The sequence below is a fragment of the Astatotilapia calliptera genome, chromosome 20 (genome assembly GCF_900246225.1).
Source record: "Astatotilapia calliptera chromosome 20, fAstCal1.2, whole genome shotgun sequence".
NCBI classification, from domain to species: Eukaryota; Metazoa; Chordata; class Actinopteri; order Cichliformes; family Cichlidae; genus Astatotilapia; species Astatotilapia calliptera.
In genome coordinates, this window is record NC_039321.1 from 26090218 (window position 1) to 26115275 (window position 25058).

Here is a 25058-nt window from a genome sequence, read left to right on the forward strand (position 1 = left end):
ATCCATGCAATTTAACTAATTGGTGTGTATCATGTGGCTTCATTTAGAAATAAAGCTTGGTATCAAATGTATGCTGTGCCTTCTAATAACCTAGCCTAAGGGAAGCATGTATAATGTAAATAGAACTGGTCCCAGTACAGAACCCTGTGGAACTCCGTAATTATTCTTAATGTGTAAAGACAAGCTGGAGTCTATTAGAGAGATATTATTCACTGCAGTGCAGTACTTTTAATACATAGGACATGTTCTAATCTTTGTAGTAAAATATTGTGGCCAATGGTATAGAATGTCTCATAGAAATGAATCTGCTGTCATACATCCGTTTGATTTATTCCAAACTGAAGAAGGTGGAGAATGAAAACAAAGTGATCATGTGTCTCGCTCACTTTGTTTACCTAAATGTCAACCAGGCAGGACAGCTGAGTTCATTTACCCCCAGATTAGTGAAAGCAAACCATTTCTACACAGGCACTGTCCGGGGAATGAGAACCCAACATGACCGGGTGAGTGCTAGTTTTTCATTTTTACAAAGCAATCCTTGTAACTGTTGCCATCACACCTAATTTTTCCCAGTGGCCTCTATGTTGTTGTTCTTTTTTCTCTACTCCATGTCTCGCTGAGTGTGGAAATGACAGGGTTATACGGCAGCTTCACCTCTCCCAACTTCCCCCAGCCTTACCCTGACAACCAGCACGTAGTGTGGAACATCACTGTCCCAGATGGCCACAGGGTCAAACTCTACTTTACCCACTTCAGCATGGAACTCTCAGACCAGTGTGAATATGACTACATCCAGGTACATGTAGGAGGAAGTCAGCATCCCATTATGTGCACTGACTTGGCATCAGTAGCTTGCTCACTAAAAGGCCTCTGACCTTGTCAAACCAGGTTTTGGCAGAGGGGAATGAAACCTTGCGGTTCTGCGGAGAGGAAGGGAAGAACCATGAAAGCACCCCGAGGAATACAATCATCCTGTCAGCCCGAAACCTCATGTCAGTGGTCTTTAGGAGTGACTACTCTAACGAGGGACGATTCACCGGCTTCCAAGCATTTTACACCTCAGAAGGTGATGCAAAATAGTGACATTTGTTGCCAGAAGGGAGACACATTTTTCTCAGCTGTAATTACACAGAACAAAGAGTAGTGAGGTTTCTACTGAAATGCAGTCTTCACAGGTATATGCAGCAATTTTTTAATTAATTCACATTAATAAAGTCAGACAGCAAACTACAAATACATTGTAATATTTAGAAAACAGCAGGAATAATGCCCCACATGAAGAAATTATTTTAGAAGGCTCTTAATTTTATATATAATGTAACTGTTATTTATTTATGGTGCTTTCATTACAGGCCCTCCTCTTTATCTTCTCTTGGGATTTAAATGACTCTGAAGTTAACAAAAAAATGTGTTTTCCCACAGTTAAACTGTTATTTTAATTGGTTGCAGTGGCACACCCAAGAGACTTTTGCAGAGCCTATGAAAAAACTGTTTTTGTGATCATTGTTTAGTTTCAGCTAATTGGGAGTCAGATTTAGCATGAACCAGATTCATTTAGTTTCTGTGTAAGTTTTAACAGTAAATCAATGGTTTTCAAACTTTTACCCTTATGCCCCAGTCCGGAAGCCAAAAAGACCCCTCACTGATCACATCCCCACTTCTTCTTCTTCTTTTTAAAAAAAAATCAGACATCCACAATCAGAACCATCAGAAGAGCATCAGAGTGTGTTAACTTAGCTTCAGTCCAGTTTTCTCTTGGCTTCCACACTCCACTCCACATGTTTTGGCTCTATACTCCACCAATGGGACTCCACAGTTGGAGAACCACTGCAGTAAATGCACCTGAGTTAGAAAAGTGTCTTTTATTTCTATCTCTAACAAGTTTTGAAGGCCATGATGGCATATGCACTTCAGCGCGATGTAAATCAAGGAAATAATCATCAGATTGCTTGGTAGGCTAAAGGTTTTAGCAGATTTATACGCAATCTCAGGTGTGTTCATGGATGGGGGAGGGGATGCATATTTATTGATTTACTCTGTCACAGACATCAATGAGTGCCTGTCCAAGGTAGAAGGGGAGAGAGTGTGTGATCATTTTTGCCACAATTACATCGGTGGCTATTACTGCACGTGCAGACAAGGATACCTTCTCCATGACAACAGAAGATCCTGCACAGGTAAGAACGATACAGAGCGAGGCTCAAGAGGCATGTTTATCTGAGCTCAATCACTGTGGGTCAAAAGCTATTTAGCAGGGTGCAACGTTAAGAACTTGGTATACATTGTCTGACTATATTGATTTGTAATTAGGGCATTTCTGGAGCTAAACACGCTACTGCTCAGATCTTCTCAAATCTGAAACAGCAAACACTATTTACAGTGAAGAAAAGCAGGCGTCTGACCTCTTTGAGACATTAGCAACAACGCATTCAATTTGCCTGCATTCACTGACGATGTAAACACATGAAATGGCCTAATCTTTCAGTTGGCACAGCAGCACACCCCAGAGTGTCTTTGGGTTTTTTTAAGGCCATTAAAATACGAATAGTTCCTTATCAGACTTTTGAAGACGAGCATAGAAATGGGATCAGACTGCTGTGTTGTAAACTTGTATTTAAGTCTAATTGTTCTCATTTGTCATTCAAAATGCTCTCATTATTCCCTACTACGGCAGGAAAAAAAACATGTCCCCCCCCCAAAAAAAAAACAATTTGGTGATATTTCACACAGGGCACACACTTGCCGGTGCTCCGTACTGGATTTCATTTTGTCATAGCTGGCCTGTGCTCACTTATTTCAGACTGAAAAAGCATACTGATGCACAAAGTAGTTGATCTCTGCCAGCTGGTGTAAGGCGAGGTTAATTACTGTCGATTCCTGAGGGAAAAGCGACTTCAAAATGGCATTAAAAATTGATACCTGTGTGCAGCACTAATAATGTACTGACACAAGGTAATTAATCACAATTACGAGCTGATGTGCCTTAAATTATTATTCTTTGCCAGAGGAAAAAGGGTGACAAAACAAATCATGCGATGAATAGGCAAAAATGATTATCTGCCTACAGATTGTACTAATTATATGAATTACAGCAACTCTGCCTCTTTGCAATCCTCATTTGTTTTTGTCTGAGGCAACATCTGCACATTTGCTGGGACAAAAAGGCAAAACCTAAATGAATCTCATCATTTATGATGGCAGGAAATGTTTCAATTGATGTGAAACAATTATTTTGTTCTAATCAAAAACTCTTTAAAGCCAGCACTTCAGAACCCAGCAGCTGTCGGTACAGCTTTACAAAATGGTTAAATCAGTGCCTCAAAATGATCACTTTTAGTGCACGAGTCTCCTTCGCAGTGCCGTGCCAGAGCCAGGTGCTGACGTCTCCTTCGGGGGTTCTGAGTAGTCCGGGTTATCCGAACCCCTACCCACCTATGAGCCGGTGCAACCACACCATCCGTCTGCCAGAGGGCTCCAGAATAATCCTGAACTTCCTGGAACCCTTTGACATAGAAGGACATCCAGAAGCCCCCTGTCCGTATGATATGTTGAAGGTCAGTTGTGCGACTCCAAAGTCTGAACACACACAAGCTAATGAATGAGCAATGTATTCCTCCTCATGCTCGTGGAGGTGGTTTTGCCACTGACTTGTCCTGCTTGGGTGATATACTGTATAGCTATTGCGGTTTCATGCATATTTAGCCAGACATCAGTTAGGACTCAATCATGCTTGCTTATTTATTTATTTATTTATTTATTTATTTTTAATTCTATCTAATGTCCCGACATGAAAGATTTCAACAGCTGGAAAAGAGTATGGGCCCTTCTGTGGCCCAACGCCACCAGATCGGATTCACACGGGAAGTTATGACGTGCACGTTGAGTTCAGGTCCGACTCTAGTGGAAAAAACAAGGGATGGAAGATCAAGTACACCAGTACCGAGGCAGAGACCCTTTCTTTGACTTCAGACTGATGGCGCTACAGTTCACGGACTCTGTTTCTAATTGTCCTTATTTTGTGTAAGATCTTGCTATTCTTTGTTACATAGACAATAAAAAGAGATTAAAATAAAACTGTTGTATTATTTAGATCCTCTTTGCTCATTACAATAAATACTGTGTCCAACTTTTAACCTAACAGTGTGCAGTCAGACGAGCATTTTCATTAACTTGGGTTTCCTCAAATTGCTGTGGGTGATTTCAGTCATCCTCTAATCTAGCCAAGGAATTGAAGAAATAAGAAAATCATTTAAGAGGGTCTAGATGTCAGTAAGTCTGGTCCAATAAGCGCCGTATGCTAGTCATTTAACCTTCATACATTATGCAGCTTGTTCTTAAACAATCCCGGCTACGCTCCTCTATCAAAACAATCATTATAGGGTTATTTAGTACAAAGAAATGACTTATCCACACAACATTTCCTCCAGCCGCGTGCCCCTCAGATGGTTCAAAAGTGCATGTCTGAAGGTGTCAGTGAGTGACAGAAAAATACTTGTGCTGATTTATTTTTATTGTTTCTTCTGCTCCAGTGTTTTGATTTCCTTCCTCCTTCTCCCGCAGAATTAGGTCAGCGCAATTTTTCAGTGAACGTGTGACTTTCTTAAACCACAGTTTGTTAGCTTTGATTGAGCTGTTTTTCCCAGGCACATATTTTGTAGTTTGTAGGCAACAACCCCGAGCATGATGTGTAGCTACTGACCCACAGATCACCTCGTCATTTTCAACCCAACAGAAATACGAGGTCCTGTGTGGACATGTGCGCTGTAAACTGTCAGCCCACGCGGGATTAAGGCTTGTTTACAGCATGAAATACCAGACAGCCCTCGGGGCTCCTGTGTGCTTACCGAGCAAACCTGCAGTTCTTACCTGAGCGCCGTTAAGTCATAATCTAATGCGCATGGAAGGTGTAAGACATGATGGAGCAATTGACCGCTCCTGTGCTCTCGCGCGCTCACTCCTAACTGTCCAGCCTAGTTGGAGCTAATTCCACAGGAATTACGCACACCATGAAACCCATTAACCAGCTGTTGAAAAATATCCAGCCGCAGCACGCTGCCAGTAGGCTGTCAGGCTTATAGCTAATATGCCCATCACTATTACACTAGTGCACGAACTCAGTTAAGTTGCTATAGAGAGAAATATAAAGTCTCAATATCAGAGACTGCTGCTTTTTTGTCATTGGTAATAATGTTCCTGACCACGCATACTCCTTCACCTTCACTAATAGGTGTTTAGAGTCTTCAAATTCAATATCACTAAGGAGATCCCTTGGTTTTAAGGCCAAACGCTACTGCTGTGTCACTTTACAGTGCAAAGCCTTTGAGGAAATCTCAAAAGTACTGAACTTTTTCCTCTTTTTTTTCCATTTGGATTGTATTGGATTCTAAATGCTTTCAATATCTGTCACAATAATGTGGGACAACAGCACTATGGAAAGTCTGAAGGCACATTTAATGAAAAAAATAAAATATAAATCCCTCCTCCACCATGTAACATGTATAAACATGCACCACCATATACAATTTCCTTTAGCTACTTGTGGAAAATTAATATGAAACAGCCTCCTACAACCTGCAGTTTTTCTTGCTGATGAGCTGAGGCACAACTTTTTATTTTTTTGGGCATACATGGACACAATACCGAGTAATTATAAGCTGCTTACAAATGCTGCACTTAAAGGGCATCTAATATGAAAGTACAAGCTGGCAGTGACATTGTAATTTCCCCACAACACGAAAAAGAAGAGGTCTTTCTGTAAATTCAGATCCTTCATTTGTGCTCATTGTTCAGGACACAGATGACAGGCATGAGAAAAGATACATCCCCATGAGTCACATGGACACTGCACACGCTGTCCACACCCTCTTACATCACACTGCCAGCAGACTCGTGCATAATAAGCTACAATGTCTCACACACACAGGGGTCATATGAATGAACATGTATCTAACTTTTTATTATTAAAGCAATGAACGTGTCTGTGTAACCAATTCAAACATATCTGGCCAATTTTGGCCCCCCCTTTGTATTTATTCCCGTTTCTGCACTTACCATTATTTATGAGGTATTTCTTCTCCTCTTTCAGATTCCATAAAACATCACACAGTGAAATTTCGCATTAGGATGCACAGTTTTGACAAATATTTCAAGATTTTTCAGCACACTCATTAAAAAAATTCCTTGACTTTTAATGCAGTTTCCAAAAATAGCTAAAAAAAATATGACTTAAAAATGCATTAACAAGGCAATATCAGGATGACCTGGATACCAGATTTTCACTTTAAAACAGCAGAAGCTAAATTATGTGTTTAGCTTACTCTAACTAATTAAAAGTAACTTTTTACCTGCGTAAACTGAAGATCTAAAATCTCAAATGCGGTGCATCCCATCAATCATAGCAATAGTTAAGGGGCAGCAGAAGGCAAAATTTTAAAAAAAAGAAAAAAGTGTAATGATGACTATAAATGTAACAGGCAGCCTTAAAACAACAGTTCTTCATTTTTGGAGAAAAGAAAACATTTTCTTTCTTTCTTTTTAAACTTTCTCACTGTGATAAAGCAAATAAATGTGAGTTAGATGAGAAGACCCATTTTATTTAAATACACAACAGTGAACCTTGGACTTTGGCCTAGAGGCGCAGCAACTTTTCTGTCAACTAGCGAGGTTGCCAGAAGTAAGAGAATCTCCCCAAATACTGAGTTATAGCTTTAAGTTTAGATTTGTTTATCTGTAGTTATTCTCACAGCATGAAACACAAAATAAGAAACCAGCTAAAAAAAAAAAATAGACCCAAGTGGTTAATGTCTTTGATAAACATGACTTGTGTAAATCATCCAGCTTCCTCTTGAGGCAAAAGCATTCAAGTGGTTTTGAAATCTTACAAAGTGTCAACACTTGGGATTCATGTATTCCAGCAGTTTTGTTATTATCAGTAACGCAGGGCAAAAATCCTACTCTGCTGGCCCCGAGGCTGGTAGTGTGAATTCTTATCAGTCTGTGCTCAGGTAGAGTCTCGGCCTAGTTGCCGCCTTGGGCTTGCTTTTCGACGCCCTCCTCCTTCCTCTTCTCGCTGGACTGCTGGCTGCCGCGCAGCTGTGTGTTGCTCCTGATGGATTGCACTGCCTGAATCTGCCGGAGACGTGCGGTCAGCTCAGCTTCGCAGGCCTGCAGCAGCGTGGACGTCCTCGCTCTGTCCCAGCCCAGCACCTGCTCCATAGCTTCCATCCCTCTGGCCACTACCATCTAAAGACACACAGACGGAAGCTCCATATAGTGGATATGGGAACATATGAGGCGATACACTGGCTTGCCCTACTAACATAAGTTTATGAATGCAAATGGAGATGGCTGACAAAGTCTTGTGCTTACACTGTACCTAAAGTAAATGGGATTATATCAGAACTGATGACGCAGGGGTGTGTTTTAAGTGTGTCAGGATGGGCAGTTTCACATGCTTGCTTTGATCATTTTGCAGCAGACTCACTGGGGTGTGTTACGACAAAAGCCTTACAGCAGAAGGAGTGACGTGGGAATATGATGACGTAGGATCATTGAAGGGAGTTGCCCCACATTGCTGCGATATGTAAATGCACCTCATTTGCTGGTGCCTGTCTAAATTTGCAGTTTGAACTTCTTGGTAGTTCTCAGAAAGAGTGGATTCTCTGCGACATTTACAATACAACAGATGTAAAAGTACACATTTGGGGTGTTTTTATTTGCTGATGCTTTGAGGCAGACTTAATCAGAGTTGTGTGAATAGGCTACCTGCAGATCCTCAGTGGAAAGCCTGGTCTCTGGCGATGTTTTGCCTTTCAGGACCATCAAAGTCCTGGACATAAATCCAGAAGCAGAATCCACCTCCATTCCATCTGGCACATCCACATCCCCGGCACCTGAGATATTGAAACAGGTTTCGATACATTTCAAAACATTTTAAACATAGTAAATGATTATTTCAGGTGGGGTTATTAAACAACAACAACAGGTCCACCTAGTGACCAAAAGATAGAAGTGCAGCTCTTCCCTCATGAGAAATTAAGAGAATGAACCGATAACAAATTCAGAAAGAAAAATAATACATGTTAACTAATAACATCTGCAGTTGTTTGAACCTCCTTCACTTAGAAATAAAAATACATATTTTAAGATAGAAGGGCAGCAAAATAAATAAACTGTGTTTGAATGTGTGTTAATGTTAGATTGAAACAGGCATCGAAATAAAAAAGCTGCTTGTATGAATGGGTGAATGAGGCATGTTGTATAAAGCGCTTTGAGTGCTTAGGTTGAGTACAAAAGTGCTACATAAGAACCAGTCCATTTATGTCTCTTGTTCTTAAATATAGAGAAAGTTTATGTATGATTTTCACATTTATTGTTTTCTCAAATTTTCTGATTTGACCACCCCTCCTCGCTGGCTAAAGTTATGTCAGTGATGTCCCCGACTCTCATCTAAAGAACTACATCTGGGGCCATTACCTATCTTGAGGGCTTCATAGTCACAGGACTATATTGATTATTTTGCTGGGTGTATTCATGCATATTGATCACATCTATTGATTACATGTTTGTTACGCAGAGGGAACTGTATAAGCACCCTTTTCAAATTAATGGTTTTTTGTTTGTTAAGCCACATAACACTGACCTATGAATCATTCAGTCATAAAAAGGTACCTCACTCAAGGGATGAATCTTGAGTTACACGTGTTGTGTCTACACATAACAGACATCTTAGATGAGCATCAATTTTAAATTGTATCTTTGGACACTTTGTTACCACAGCCTGTCTCAAAAACACTGCATTTCCGTTTATGCTTGCACATTTCAATAAATTGCTGTTCCTTTTTCCATGTTCATAGTGAAATATGAAGAATTGACTTTGACCACCTTTGCTCTTCAACACAACCTGAGCTCTGTTAGGCAGGGATCACTGTCATGCTGAAAAATGAATACAATCAGATCAAGGATTGATTGTGGACTTTAAGAGGACCAGGAAAACCTTGTCCCCTGTTTCAATCCAGGGGGTCAATGTGGACATTGTGGAGGACTATAAATACCTCGAGTATACATGGACAATAAACTGAACAAAACATTGTTGCACTCTACAGGAAGGGCCAGAGTCATCTCTATTTTCTGAGGCGGCTGAGGTCTTTCAACATCTGTTGGATAATGGTCAGGATTTTCTATGAGTCTGTTATGGCCAGTGCCATCCTCTATGCTATTGCTATTGGGGCAGCAGGTTGAGGGTCACAGATGCTAACAGACTCAATAAAGTGATCCGCAAGGCCATTAATGTTGTGGGGATGGAGCTGGACTCCCTTAGGGTGGTGTCTGAGAGGAGGATGTTGTCTAAGATAAGGACAATGCTGGATAATAATTCCCACCCACTCCCTGACTAGCCACAGAAGCATGTTCAGTGAGAAACTGAGATTACCAAAAAGCACCACTGAACGACACAGGAAATCATTCCTGCCCATGGCCATCTCCCATCTCCCTCAACTCCTCCGCCTAATACACTGTAAACACTGCAATAGTTACACACAACAGTTAAATGTCAATCATATATACTTCACCTGTGTAATATTCTTGATATTTGTAATTGAATGATTTGTATTTGTTAGTACTATTTCTTAAATTTGTAAACTTTGTAACATATTGTATTATTTAATTAGTTTAGTCCGTTACTGTTACTGTCTTCGAGCAACTGTAACCCACATAATTTTTAAAGTACTCTGATTCTGATTCTTTCCAGACAGTATTACATGGTGGATCAAAAACTAACTTTTGTGTGTTCATAATTCTATCATTTTTGACACGACCCCCAACACCACGGGCTAAAATGCAGCACCAAACCACGACAGAGCCTCCAGTGTGTTTTATAGACACTCGGTTTTGGACCCCTCTCCTGATGCCCTCTGTGGACACTGATGACAATATGAACCAAAAATCTCAAATTCAGATTCACTCCATAGGATCTGCTGCCTGTTGATTTTCAGTCCAGTTCTTGAATAATTTGGAATATCTCACCCATTTCTCCCCTTTCCCTTCCATAAGAATGGCTTCTTGACTGCCACCCTTCCACTGAGACCATGTCTGATGAGGCTTCTGTGAACAGTAGATGGAACAACTGATGCACCACAGAAGCATCTCTTACACCCTGTGTCAGCTCTCTGATTTGTTCTTCTATTTCTTCATGACATGACTTACATAGACTGTTCATCTGCTGTAGATACTTTGCCACTTTTTTTGTCCGCCAACTGTCCAGTTTACTCAAATGTTTTAAGGACATACTGCACACCATGCTAAGAAAAGCCAAAGCTTTGGCAAGTTTTTGGCAGTCACCATGTTGGCACATTTTTACCTTTGGCATTTTCATTGATTCAACTAAAAAAATTGAAACAAATGATGTGTTTTTGCCTCACACTGCTAGTAACAAAGCGCCCAAAGATTCAATTTAACATTGGTACTTTGCTATGGTGTCTGTTATGTGTAGACAAAACGCTGGTTCATCCCTCGAGTTAGGCACCTTTTAAAGCTTGTCTCATAGGTCAGCTTTAAGTGGCTTAACAAACCTCTCAGAGGAAAACCTTCCCTAAAAAAGGTCAGGTACAAGGACTGAAAATGAGTAAAAACAAAAGCAGCCAATGCACAAAGAAAAATGTCAAAAAAGCTTCAGAAAAGCTGAAGCTCAAGGCTTCAGCGTTGGAAAAACTGTTGCTCAAGGCAACCTAGAAGAATTATAAAAAAGTCAGGCTCATTGGAAGCAAAATATAAAGAAATAAAAGGTGGCTCCAGACTTTTGCACAGTACTGCAGTTCACGGAGTTTCTGTATCCCAGTTTGAATAATGACACAGAAACAGCTTTCTATGCAAGACTTAACTTGTTACAGAGTTTATATTGTGTATCCGTGTCACACTACAATAATCAGGAAATCTGATTTTCATATCTTTATCTCAACAAACTATTTCCACACGGTAAACATGGCAACCACCTCAAAATGACACAGCCGTACCTCCCTGAGAAGGCGGACTTGTTTCTTCCTGTTGTCTGTTCTCCAGCTCCACAGTTTTCAGGTAAAGCTGGAGCAATTCCTTGGATTGCCGCTCCTGCTCTCTTCGATCCAAAACCCTCTGCAGCGTCTCCTGGAGCTCTTGGGCCTTTTTCTCTTGGAAGCCCAAAGCAGAGGCTAGTTCAGGGCATGGGGCATCCACTAAGGTCTGAAAAAGCAAAGCAAAACAATAAAATACAATTTGCGGCTCCTATTTTTAGATTGATTAACACACTTATCGCTTTCTTATACTTGACATATAATGTTGGTACCTGTAGGTCCGCCTCAGACATGAGAATAATGGTAGTTAGGTCCTGCTTCAGCTGCTGAGCCAGTTCATACCAAGGTGCTACAGTACTGGAGCTGTCCACAGTATCAGTCTCCAGCATCACAGAATCCCTAGCCATCCAAGCTGTGCCACCATCAACTAAAAAGTAAATATCAAATCAACACAAGGTGGTGCATTCCCGGGATATTAATGATTGATGATAAAAAGGATGCAGAAAAATGTCAGATAAAAGTAAACCTGCTTACTCCTGCAAGGTGGAGACCACCTCTCTTTGTCATTCAATAGCATGAATTTTGTGTTTGAGGGTAAACACAAAAAGTAAGCCTGATCTTCTACTACTGTCCCATCATTCTCTAGGACCACTGTGACTGAGTCACTGGAGTTGAACCCAAGACATTGTCGACCTGTTAAAAGAACAGAGAAACTACAAATATTATAGAGTGTCCCAGATTATTTTTATACTTCAAAGTGTTTAGCCATATGGTTGTATCCATCCAGCCGATTCAATATCCCAGCTGACTGTTGTGGAAAGAGGTGGCCGCAAGTCCAGTTTAGCATAACAAATTAACCTCACATGCGTGTCTGTGGACTGTGGGGGGGAACCAGCAAATCCAACACAGATCCTTCTCTCTGTGAGGCGACAGTGCCGCCCATATTTCAGAGGAAAACAATCAGTATTAGTGTATCCCATAAGCCAAATATTCAAAGCAGTAATACCTCAGACACCACCTGTTCATCAGGTGATTCAGCATACTTCCACATGTCAAACAAGTCAGTCCATTTAAAGAGTCACCAGCCCTTTCATCAAAGCTGCTCCTATTTGCAATACAAAACATGTCTTACTTCCACTCGCTTTTAAAATTGTACAGCTATAAATCAGCACCTCTAGTTTAATAGTGCCCCAGCTCAATATTTCATATACAAGTATTTATTTATGTATATTGAATAGGAATAAAGGCAATTTATAACTTTAAGCTAGCTTTAAAACCAAGAGGGGGGTTTTCAGATAGCATCCTAGTTTTGTCACTGGCAGTTACAGGAGACTTTATCAGAATCAGAAATACACTTCTAGTATCTTCATGTAGGTGGCTTCAAAATCAAGGACCCAGCCTGACCTCCTCCAAACTCTGCTGACACATAACAATCAAAGACGTAGAAACACTTTTATTAAAAACCTTTTTTTTTTTATTAAAAAGAGAAAAATGGAGAAAAAAAAAGTCTGGGGGTAACGCCTGGTGACTAGCCTTCTAGGAATGAGCAGGAAGAGCAATGACTTTTCATGTTTAGCTTCTGCAAGTTTAAACACGATGGATAAAAATGGTGATGCTGCTTCTGCTGCCACACACGACTAGATAAGTAAGCTTGTCGACAGCAATAGCAATAATCACCTCAGTTGTAATGTTAGTGCCTCCCAACACTCTCACAAATCACTGAACATATGAAGTTCTTTCACTTTCGCAATATGAGACCCCGCTTTTAGCGCTCAGCACCAGTGCAAACTAAACATTTAAATACTGCACCCACAACGTTTGACTGCGTGAGACGGTACTTCACGTAACTGTCACACACCCGTTCAACATTAATGAATACATCGCTTTTATTAAAAAGAAACTCTAGCATGATAAAGTTCAGGAATGTAAAGTCATGACAACTTACCTTTTTTCTTAAGCTCATCTATGGAAAGAGCTACTAGCCCATGCGTTTGTTGTCGTGTGAAATTGCACACCTTACACGGTTTATCCGTCATTGTAGTCTGCGTTTAGAGAAGCAGATTTTGTGCTTTCTTATACCTTAATACTGACAGTTATCGTCAGCAGCTATCAACTGCTACCACTATCCCCGAATACGGAACTGCCGCCGTGCCGCTATGGCATCTGGGATATGTAGTTTAGCACATACATAGAAAGAACTGCCTTTGTGTTTACAGTTTGAATATAACGCTATAACCTCTATAGCGGTAATTTGAGTGTATTTTAAAAACATCTTTTATTAACTATTTTCAAGCTCTAGACATAAGAAATATGAGAATAATAACATGTCCTTCCGAGCAGCTCCTGTTAAAAAGCTCAAAGGTGGACTACCGCAAATGACCGCTAGATGGCGACCAAAGAAAGACAGTGGAGTTCAGTTCTTTCTTTTTTGTTTTTCTTTCTTAAATGCATTTGGTTGGTTAATTGCGTGGTGAGAATAAATAGCTAGGGAGTAGGTGGAAGAGAGCCTGGAGAGGTGGAGGTATGGTCTGGAGAGAAGGGGAATGAAAGTCAGTAGAATCAAAGAATGCGTATTTGTGTAACAGTGAAACCAGGAGTACAGATACTGAAAAGTGGGTGGGTTTAAATAGTTTAAATACCTAGGTTCAGCCATCCAAAGCAGACAGTACAGGCTGAGTGGAGCGGGTGGAGATGATTATCAGGGGTGATTTGTGACAGATGGATAGCAACAGTGGTGAAAGTAATGGTTTATAAGATGGTACTGAGACCTGTATGGTTTGGAGACTGTGGCACTGACACACACACACACACACACACACACACACACACACACACACACACACACACACACACACACACACACACACAAAGGAGGCTGAGCTGAAGGTAGCAAAATGTTGATGAAGATGAAGATGTTAAAATTTTCATTACGATTGACCAGAAATTAAAAATCAGAAACTAGAAGTTAGAAATGAGTAGATCATAGGGACAGCTCAAGTTGAGCAGTTTGAAGACAAAGTTAGAGAGGCAAGGCTGAGATGGTTTGGACATGTGCAGAGGAGGAGAAGTAGATATACTGGACAAAGGATGTTGAATATGGAGCTGCCAGGCAAGAGGAAAAGAAAAGAATCAGAGAGGAGGTTCTTGGATGTAGTGACAGAGGACATGCAGAGGGTTGTGTGACAGAAGTGATGCTAAGGATGGGATGAAATGGAGGCAGATGATCCGCTGTGGCAACCCCTAAAGAGAGTAGTTGAGAGAGAAAAGAAGACTGCTTTATATGGTTCAAAAATGCACCACTTACATCACCTGAAACAATCATTTTAATACTGTAAGTCTAGCATTTAGGGGTCTAACCTTTAGGGGGTTGCTGTAGCAAATGACTTTATAGTTTTATTTATTTATTTTTATTATTTATGAACTACTGTAAATAAATAGTATCTTCTTGCTGTGAATTCATTAAGTATTATGGTTTCTGAAGGGGCCCTGGGCAAAGACATATTAAGCTATTATCTGGTGGCTGAATGCAAATCCGTTTCAACAAGTAGGGACTTACCACACCTCGTGACTAAGCTGTTGGCTTTGTTGTATAGATTTTTTTCTTGTTCTTTAGGCAAAAGGGTGTGTTCAGCTGAGGAAACGATGAAGCTGACATTAAGTCTAAAAGTAGAACAGGCTCTAATATGACAAAAACAAAACAAACAGACAAATAAAAACAATTTACAAAAGAGAAGTTTTCTTGGCAATGAAAGAAAGACAGTCATCAACATTGACCATGGAGAGGTCTCAGTATAAGATCTACTGAAGGTGTGTGAGCATGAGAATGTGCTATGGGGAAGCTAAAACCTAACTTGGTGTGCTTTTAAATTGTAGCGTTTTAATAACAGACAGTAAGAATAGTGAGTGATACTTTGGAGTTAGACTTATCCTGCAGTGTCCCTTACTCACCTGCAGGAGGCAGTAGTGCATCCTAAAACATGTTGCGTGGTAGAAATATACCAGAATAAGAAGAGTGGCAGAAGGAACAGAAGAAGAAGATGGCATCCAACGACCAAGCTGAGGCAATAACACAGGTCTCTATATGCATTAAAAGCGGTTTCTTTTTAATGTCCATTTGCGGTAGTGAACTGTTTTAGATATTTCGGGGCCTTAGATGTCTTAACGTTGGCATCACGTGCCTGGAAATGCTCATCAAGTTAGAGATTAGCATGCCTGCTAGTTAGCATGCTAGCTAGGTTTCGAGGCAAAAGTTGTCACTGAGACATGAGTGTGTTTACAAGTGGGCAGGAAGGGGCGTCATTTAGAGTTGCCATATTGTGTCGAAAATAATATGGCATAGTTACTATATTTGCCATTGTCATCAAACGGTACAGCTGTACAATTGCATCTGAGCGTGTAGCCTCGTCTTACTGTGTGCAGATAACTGTAGGTGCAACTCAAAGGTCAGTGTAGGCAAATAAACCTGATGGTCTCTGTTGGGTTGCAGTCACAGTGTTATCTTTGAACTCACCAGCCCCCCAAAACAAATGTCATCGAACGTTTTTATTCATGTATGTCACCAGTGACACCTTTACTTTTTGCATATACGTTTATATATGCTGTAGAGAAATGCAAAATATTTTTATGTACATATGTGAGAGATGCTTAGTTACACCTTAAACACCTTAAATACATTTTTATTGTTTTTAAAATTCTCTAAACAGTAACTGTAGCTCAGGAGGTAGAGAGGGTCATCTACTAATTGTAGGCATACAGACTGTTGCTCAATTGTGCTTGCCCAAGTATCCTTAAGCAATTTCCTAACCCAAGTTGCTTTCTAATGTGTTCATCAGAATGTGTGTGAATGTTCCATAGAAAGTGCTAAGGCCTAGAAAAAAAAGTGTTTGTATGAATGGGCAAATGAAGTGCTTTGAGTGCTCACATAGAAAATGGTAAATGGCCTGTATTTGTATAGCGCTTTACTTAGTCCCTAAGGACCCCAAAGTGCTTTACACTACATTCAGTCATCCAGCCATTCACAAACACATTCACACACTGGTGATGGCAAGCTACAAAAGCACTAAATAAGAACCAGTCCATTTATGTCATTAATGTTTTCTTACCCAATCTTGTGGAAATGAAAAATAGCCTTTTTTAATTTATTTATTTTCCTGCCGATAGAACAAAATCTGTCCACATTCTACTACAAGCACTGCTCCATAAACATCACAGTGAAATGGATACCCTTCAGTTTCCACAATCAATTTATTTGTGTTGTGAATTTTCCCTTGTTCACAATTTCTACAGTTTCCCATCTGTTACTGTACATAGGGAAATGTTTATGGAGTACAGCATGAAGCTAAACTCTTCACCATGATGAGAACAGGTTAAAAAAACTTCTGAGTTATGACAGTAGTTAACTTTTGACAAAAGCTAACAAGAAGTTAGGTAGGTAGGTAGTTTGATGCTTGCAGCTGTTTCTAGAACTCTTTCTTCTCTGTTTATTACATACCTGCAGAATCATACAGCAGCACAATTCATCCAAAAGCTTTTCAAATGCACGAGAGTTGCTCACATTTATGTACCTGACACCACAGAAGTAACTTCAGTCACAGTAAATTATCCCCAAAATTCAGGCAGTTTTGATCAGGATCTAGCAGCAGATAACACTGTGTTCTGTACTTCACACAGGCTCTGACAGGGTTCAGTCTCTAGCTAATGGGGATCCTAATAAACTGAGCAATTTTTAAGTGTAAGAGTTGCCTGATCAGTTTGCAGAAATGTGCCAAGCGTGAAAGAGTGCTCAAGCACTTTGTATAAATGTTGTTGATATGCCTGAATGAAGCCTTGAGGCCTAGTATTGTAAAAGTGTCCCATACCTGAATAACCGAATACTGTCACTTCAACAGATAAAGCCAGCAATGTTACATACCCTGTGCTTGTAAAGGGCGACCATAGTTACCAAGCTTCAAAGCGACATTACTTCTGTTTTCCACTAGATGGCACTCTAATACAAATGTTTGTTTATGTTCTCAGCCTGGCCTTCTGCCTGGAAAAGAGGGAGCACGTAGCCCCAGAGAAGAACTGGTAAGAATTTATTCCTTAATCTCAATTACATGAATATTGGTAAGGAAACATTGACTGTAACCACAAAAACATTAAATGAAGCTAATGTAAGTGAGAGCTGGAAAGAAATAGCATCTTGGATCAAACGATGCAAATATTAAATTACATTTCCTGTAAAGAAAACAAAAAGCAATGAATAAGGTATCATAATGGCTGGAAATAATATTTCAGATATTCTCACATGGCACACGCTGTGATTCTTAATACTAGTGCTCAGAAGTGTGGATTTTTCAAAAACTCAAGTATTCGTGGGATTTTGAAAGAATGAAAATCTAATTTCTTGGCTTGATCTGGTGATGCATAGTTGAGGAAGATTATGATGGTTTTTCTCTCCCCCCCACCTTAAGATCTGATAATTTAAAGACTTTTATTTGGCTGTATTACACATTCCCCAGGGAGATCCAGTATTAAAGGCTTCCAATTAGCAGACAGTCACTTTATACATCACAATGATGTCCCCAAGCTGTAATGAGAGTATACTTTATGTTCTTGGTCTTTAGAGAGGAAAATGGTCTATTTTAACAGCAGCAATGGGTTCCACAGTTTCTTTAATCATGCATAGCATAAAACTTTGACTGCACATCTTTGTTGTTCTTTGTTTATCCTTTTAGTCTGTGTCAGAAATGGGTCGAGAAAGTTGCTCATTTGGAGTTTCTTCACCATGTAGACTCCTATGCAAACACAAAGGGCACTTGAAGGTGTTGTTCCCTCAAAAGGGTGTTATAAGGTGGTGTTTAACAAGAATAAATGTCAGTTTTTCTCTTCAGTAATGTGCAGAGTGTTTATAAGGCATGCTTGGCCCAAGCGATGACTATAACCAGGAATGTTTGGTAATTGCTAAGTGGGATGGAATCCATCCCAGGTACACTCACTGTCCTTGTATAGGCACAGCATGCAGGTTATAGACGTGCTGTATTGTTCAGCCTACATGTCTCAATGTCATTCACCACCATTCACTCTTCATCTTCCCCCCATCATCCCTTCATGCCAAGGCTAATTTAATCCTGGGGTTATTGATTGTGGGAGCATTCTCCCAGGCTTTCTTTCAATTTACTTCAATTTCATCATCCCAGTGCGCTTCAAGACTGTCTCCTCAAAAAAGGGAAGAAATTCTTGTTATGAGGAATTTGAGACCGGTTGACAAGTCCCACCACCACCCTCACTTCCAACCCCTTTTCTCCTTTCTCTTTTTGATGAGCTGCTCTTTCCCAGTTAAGTGGATTATTACAGTAGGGATAATTCTTGTCACATGGCATTATTTGGATGAGGTGAATAATTGAAATTTGTGTCTGAAAGGATTTTATCTGGATGAGAGGAAAGGGAGTGCTGGCAGGGTTGGAAGGGCAGGAAAGAAGAAAAAGCAGTCTCTCTCTCTCTCACTCACACACACTCACACACACACACACACACACACACACATTTGCATAACATCTATGTGCACATGTGCATGTCAGACTGGGGACACCAGTCATGTTAACAGGTTCTGACTCACCTCGCCCAGATCAGCCGGCCCTGGCACACTGCACGGCATGGACCCTCCTCAGTGGCAGGAGGGTCCAGCTCAGGGGTCGGTGCCACAGCCTCTGCCACTATACCAGGCCAGACAGGGATATCTGGACCTGCAGGTTAGAGCGAGAAGAAGGGGTGGGAGAGCCCGCGTGAGTGTGTGTTTCATGGTTGACTGGTATACCAGTCGCTGCCAGCCGCTGCTATTGCCTCTGGCACTGCTGTTTGCTCACTCTTACCCCGACTACCTCCATCTCAAATCCCCACCCCCTCCCACTCATCCCTGCCATGACCATTACCCCAGCCAGTCTATTACTAGTCTTTCCCCAGTCTCTGTGCTCTCTCTCCCTGTAGTGACACCCTGCGCTTACCACACATGACGATGCTATTAATGAGCAAAGATTCCACTGACCAAATGAAAATACAGGAAGGAATTGGCAAATATATTGACTTAATATAGATATTTTGACAGGTTAACCAGATCTATTGGAATAAAATTAAAAGTCACTTCACCAAAATAAGCTGCATTATAGTTTTTATGCATTTATATTTTAAAATGTTTACATTTCTTTTCTCCTGTTAGAAACTATATGATATGAAAGAACAGTTAGGATGAATTTGGCTTTGTACTTGTGTACTTTAAAGGTACATTTCTTTTTTTAAGTTTTTAATTATTGTCCTGAATAATAAAGTTAAAGTTGTATATTTCTTATTAGAACTCCTGCTCCTTAATTTCCTTTGAGCCGATTAACTCGGAACTCTTTGGAAATACTCTCACTACCTCGGATCACAAACTAAAGGGTCATGTGTCATCGCTAAATGCAATTCTTACAGATTTAGGTTACCGTTTACCCCGTTCTTTACTCTTTGCACTGAAAAAAAAATCCAACCTCAGTTTAAGAAGTGCATATTTGTTTGTGGGTATGAAAGCGTGTGGTTTTTTGTTTGCAGTAGGTGCTTCTGTACCCTTTGCACATGTAGACACAGATAGTGTGAACTGGGCGTGTTTTATGTGTTTAGGTTTGGGGATTTTAGTACAGCAGAGGGAGGGGGAAAAGAACGGTAAGAAGAACATCCCCGGTCTCACAGCAACTTCAAAAGCTCTCCTTCCCCAGGATATTAAGCGACTGTGATGAAAAATTTAGCAAGCGTTAAATAAGCCGCTTTGAAGTGATCTGTTTTGGCTCAGCAGTCTCCAAATTTCCGTAGCCCCTCTGCAATAGCCATCTCGCTACAGAGAGGGAATAAAAGGAACAGTGTGTTAAGTGCAGAAGTTGTGGGGGACCTGGCTGGCTGGCAGAGGACCTGCCAACAGTAATTGGTGTGGCCAAAGACATGAAGGAACCACTGCTGTCGCTGTCCCCTTTTGTTGTTCTCTGGATCGTTCTCTCCTCATTTCACTTCTCCCTTCCCTGATGGGTCTTTTGCTGAGTCCCGTGAGTTGCAGGCAGACAGATGTTGCTCATATGTTTGAGGGTTTTTTTTCCTCGCATGTGCGTGGGTGTAGCACAAATGTAACACAGTGGTGATACCAGGAAGTCAGAGGTTACTCTCGGGTCTTGACTCAGTTATTTTTTGCCCTCAATGACTTTTCCCATGGAACATGTGTTTAAAGGAGATGTCTCCTTTTAATATCAGTTTACCCTAAATATGCATGTATGTGAGTGAGTGTAGAAATCTTTTGAAGATTTCTACAAATTAACCTAAAACTGTACATACAGTAGATTTTTTTTTTTTTTTTACACTTCAGCCACCATAAAGCAAAGAATAACAAGAAGAGAATCTCTAATTTGACAATCATATTTCAATTCATTTCACATCCATCACTCTTAAAGCTATTATTTAAATTTTTTTTCCACAACTCCAGGTTTCAACATGCTCCAAATTAATTATTGGGGCAGAATAAGAAATGGGAGCCAGTAATGAGCCTGCTATAGTAACTCCATTCTGTCAAGGAACTAGGCTACCATTTAGTTAGTCAAGGGATCCTTCTTTGAGATTTTCCTTTTTTCCTCTTTGCTCATTACTTTAATTGTAATTGTAATCCTTTATTGGAGCTGTCTGCAGTAAAGGAGAGTTATGGTCCGAGTGGGGGCGCGAGCCATAGAGATATTTCATGATTATTGGGGAAGACGGTCACTAGGTGGCAGCCACTAGTTCGGCCTTGGTGTAATTACTGAGTGGGAAGTGATGGCAAGATATTCTGTGGGTGTGTGTGCGTGGATTTGTGTGGATTTGTGCGCCAAAGGTGGGGGAAAAGAGATTTCTTAAAAAAGTAGTGCACTCCTTGAAAGAGAAAGGTCCGATCAACCCGATCAACTGCTATCTCATAGTCAATAGTCTCTGTATCCTGTCATGCTTACTGTAAACATGCGACACACTCTGCAAAAAGCACAGATCAAAGAGGTGTCGAAAGCGCCCGCCTTCGTGTTTTTGTGGTGATTCTAAATAAGTTCGTTTAAGATGTAATCTGCAAGCTGTATTCACACTGCAAGGTAGTGCAAGGTGATGTAATATAATGCGTAGTGGGGGTGGGGATTAAGTGGTACGGCACTGTGTCTGTGTCTGTCTCTGTGCCCGCACTTTTACAAAAGGAACATCTGCACGGCACAGTCGAGTTTAGTGGTCGCGGGGAAGTTTTCCCTTTGAAAAGCATCAAGGCTCAATTCTCTGTTTCACAGCGCTCATTGTGCATCATGCGCTGTTTGTTTCAGTGGTTAATGACACAGGAAGGGCCCTCCATTTTATTGTTGCTGTGTTGCACTTTTTCCCCCTCCTCGCCCAACCCGGCAGCCAGCCTCCTTAGAGGACTCTGTATGAATTCTCACTGTCATGTCCAAGGACGAGTGGCGCAGGGTCAGCTAATTGCTTTTATGATTATGATTTCACGTCAGATTTATCGTGCATGCTCGGAGCACATCTTCCAGGTCCTGCCGACGTTGCTGGCTTGGATGGGGGGGAAATGAGTTTACAGCTTCTGGCTGTGACTTCTTGTTTAAGTGCAGGTCACACTTTTTGACTCATTAGAGTTGAACGCAGGGGGTGAATCACGGTGGCTTTTCCTGTAAAAGCCTCTGTTTTCTATGTCAGTAAATGTACTTGTTTTTCTCATATCTGGCCACAAAAGAGCATTTTCTTACTTGGCCTTCAACATGTGCTGAAGTTTGGAGGTCATGAGCGAGGAATGACACAGACAAAGATTTTGGTTTTTCTGTTGTTTGAACTTTTTATGAGCCATAAATCCCTCATCTTCGTTTCTGTTCGCAAATGAAATCATTACGCTTATTCCCCTGCAGAATGCCAGAATTATCAGTTGACTCCTTTTTGATGTTGGTGATGGTTCCACCCACCTCTTTGAAAGGGATGAGCACAGATGAGTCCAACCCATTTTATAAATTATTTTTATTTTGTGGCTTCTGCCTTGTGTGCTGAGCCGGACTAGATCCCAATTGCCAGCCCCAGACAATAGCGTTTTCAGTCTTTTGACGAAAGCGACGCAAGGCCTTCAATTCACTCTAAAGTTCCCAGTAAATGAAGAAGCAGCTGTTGCCACTGTATGTCAAAAATAAGCACCTTTTTTTTGTAGATGGAGTTTAATGTCATAACCGTGGCTCTTGATTTGTTGCTGTAATTTGACCTCGCTCTGACCTTCCTGGCTGGGCCGCAGTGTGACTAGTGACAGATGCAGCCTGGGAATATGGTTTGGATAGTTTTCCAATGTGCAGAGGAATGTTGAAGTTAGTTTTACGCAAAGTTCATTTTGGAGACATATGTAAAGTCTGTGATTAAGCTGAATTCAATAAACTTTAATGAATACTTAGAACTTTATTTGTAGGGTTTTTTGTCTCTGCGAGTATATTAATGTAAACAGCATGGTAACAGAGCTGTAATTTCCTATTCTCCCACAATTTAGTGAACTGTCACAATATGTTTACTTAAGAAATGACAGAAATACGACACCAGTTTAATTACAGCGTAGTCATTTTGCCTCAATATACTTGGGAAAGTGGTCTTATTGAGCTGAGCTTCCTTTATACTCTCTATTCTGCTTTGTAATTACTTCGGCTTGATTTATCATCTTTTCTTTGTGTTTATGGTTGTAAACTGCTCGAGTGAGTAACTTGGTCTGAGAGTGGCTTGTCTCCTTGCAGCGAGGCTGGAAATCTCCTGATGAATCTGAGATGTCTCTGCTGTCAAGACTGCTCACATCGCTCTCAGCCTCCAATGTCACTTTCAAGGCATAATTACACAAGTTGTGTTGATTAGTATGAGAAGCAATTACAGTGGCTTTCCGCTGCAAATGGAGAATGTGATGGCTCTTGATTGACACGAAGCATCCTGGCTTTAATAAGTAAATGACTATGGTAATTCAGGTACTGAGACCCTTTGATTTGTCAGCATCTTTCTCATTTTTGTGATGTCCTCGGATTTTAATGAACATGAATTTGATTGAATCCTCCTTCATTTCCCATGTCCCTGCACCTGTCTGTCTCTCCTATCAGTCCACTAAATGCTCTCAGATGGGAGTCGTATGCTTTCGGAGCCATCCTAAACAGTCCTGCTGCCGATGCTGAATTATCTTTCTTAATAAATTCAGAGCGTTTAAAAAAAAAAGAAATGGATATCCTGCTATTTTGGCACACTATTAAAAATGCCTTTTAGCATATCGTGCTTTCACAAGTGTAGAAATCAGAGGAAAAATTATTTGTAATTGACACTTTGGGGAACATTTTTTTTTTCTCTTTTTATCTTGCTTCCCAGTAAGTTATTAGCTGTTAATTTGTCGGCAAGCTCCCCTACAGCGCTAGATATTTGTTCAAATGCTGGGATCCCCTCAGTGCATTTGTAACTACACTTCTGAAAATGCTGCCCTGTCTAATTATGTAATATAATACTGCCTTTTAGGCAAGTTTCTTTTAATTGAATAATATTAGTGCTAACTAAGGATAAGCTATTGGAACGGCAATATTTAAAAGAGCTGTTTCTACCCTGTATGAAATGCACAGTAGTGCAGTGTAGTACCACGGCAATACAGCAGTCTGTGTGTTTTAGGTATTTGAATAAGAGCCAAACATTTATGCTAAAATTTCATTGGCCTAACCCTCAGTCTCATATTTCTTTCTTTGTAAACCACGGTTGGCCTAATCAAGTAATTCCCTGTTTGTCTTAGTAACCCCCTATAGAGTCATACATGCATACATATAATAAAATAATTTGCTCTTGCACTCCCTATCCCAGCTGTAATTTATATGGATTGAATGAGTGCTGCATTGTGGAAAAGCACGAGTGGACCAAATGCTCGTTTGTCACCTCTAATAAATGTTAGAATGTAAATTATGAACTTATGCTTCAGATGTAAATGCACTTTATTCCAGTCCTTAATGTAAACAGACCACTCCAATACATTAAGGGGTATGGGGGAGGGCAGAGGGATATTAGATTTGGAGTTTTTGACTGTTTTCACAATCAATAATAAGCACAAAAGAGGCTCGATGGGGAACATTATAACATATCTGAAGTCGCCTTCATAAATTATTGCATGAAAGCAGGCTTGTACACCAAAAATGTAAATACATTAATGTTATTAATAATGTAGTGACTAATAGTTCTATCAAGACTGTAATAGCAGTTTAATGGAATATGACAGCAAGAATGTATTACACTTCTTACATTTAGATGGGACCTCACATGACATTTATCAGAGATTTCTGTAACAATTTTTTTGATTATTTTGTTAAGTTAATTGCTTCTTTTTTCCCCCCCGAACGTCTTCTCTGGGAGAGGGGGCAAAAAAACTGGTAATGGATATTAATTAATATGTGTCAGTTTTCAGGGTTTGATTAAAAATAATGAAAGCAAAATGCTAATGGGATTTCAGAGTTTCTCTGTGTGTGGCGCCCTGAGATTGTGGCTTTATCTGAGAAATCTGGAAAAAAAAAGATAGTATGCTACTCTGTAGGCTAAAATGAAAGTGACAGAATATAGAAACTAAGATAAAATGGAGCACTTGAACGAAAATATTACGCTCCAATTAGACTTTAGAGGTGTGGCTAAGAAGTGTAATGCCAGTAAAAACTGTAATGTTTCTGGTTGGAAAATGAAACTGGATCCTTGCACCTGCAGTTAAAGAGATTAAACAGATTTTTTTTCTTTTAATAAAAGGGCCAAGTGAATAAATCTGACAAGTTGCTGTGTGTTGGTAAGTTGTTTTTTTTTTCTAAAACATTTTCTTGCCTCAAAGTCACCAAATATGATTTTATTATTTTCTTTCTTTCTAGAATAGTCAAGGAGCTTGTGTGTGTTTTCATGTTATTTTATTTTAGGCCTCCCTTGTTAACCTTTAAAATTAAGCACTTCATCAGGCACTGGTAATAGGTAGACTCCTTCGCCTTCATCCAGAGT

General features: G+C 40.3%; 3 protein-coding genes across 4 annotated transcripts in view; 2 read left to right on the plus strand and 1 right to left on the minus strand.

Moving 5' to 3' along the window:
- Window positions 1-440: 440 nt before the first annotated feature.
- On the plus strand, window positions 441-4080 carry masp2 (MBL associated serine protease 2). Of its 2 annotated transcripts, none has more exons than XM_026154106.1 (6): window positions 441-503; window positions 574-796; window positions 889-1066; window positions 2046-2177; window positions 3358-3554; window positions 3795-4080. In XM_026154106.1, exons 1-6 carry the CDS (start codon window positions 496-498, stop codon window positions 3972-3974), a joined length of 918 nt encoding a protein of 305 aa, XP_026009891.1. In that variant the 5' UTR covers window positions 441-495; the 3' UTR covers window positions 3975-4080. The 2 variants fall into 2 exon arrangements, with proteins under 2 accessions (XP_026009891.1, XP_026009892.1); XM_026154107.1 differs by having other exon boundaries at window positions 674-796.
- A 1352-nt stretch (window positions 4081-5432) lies between these two features.
- dffa (DNA fragmentation factor, alpha polypeptide) lies at window positions 5433-13198 on the minus strand. Its single transcript, XM_026155149.1, has 6 exons — window positions 12991-13198; window positions 11580-11738; window positions 11318-11472; window positions 11010-11214; window positions 7765-7892; window positions 5433-7242 (listed from the first exon to the last, which is right to left on the minus strand). Exons 1-6 carry the CDS (start codon window positions 13079-13081, stop codon window positions 7018-7020), a joined length of 963 nt encoding a protein of 320 aa, XP_026010934.1. The 5' UTR covers window positions 13082-13198; the 3' UTR covers window positions 5433-7017.
- Window positions 13199-15031: 1833 nt separating this feature from the next.
- The window catches only part of pex14 (peroxisomal biogenesis factor 14), a 44707-nt gene continuing 34680 nt past the window's right edge, over window positions 15032-25058 (plus strand). Inside the window, exons 1-2 of the mRNA XM_026153687.1 lie at window positions 15032-15118; window positions 17061-17111. Of these exons, the coding sequence (XP_026009472.1) occupies window positions 15083-15118; window positions 17061-17111 (87 nt within the window). The 5' untranslated portion in view covers window positions 15032-15082. The remainder of the gene's footprint in view (window positions 15119-17060; window positions 17112-25058) is intronic.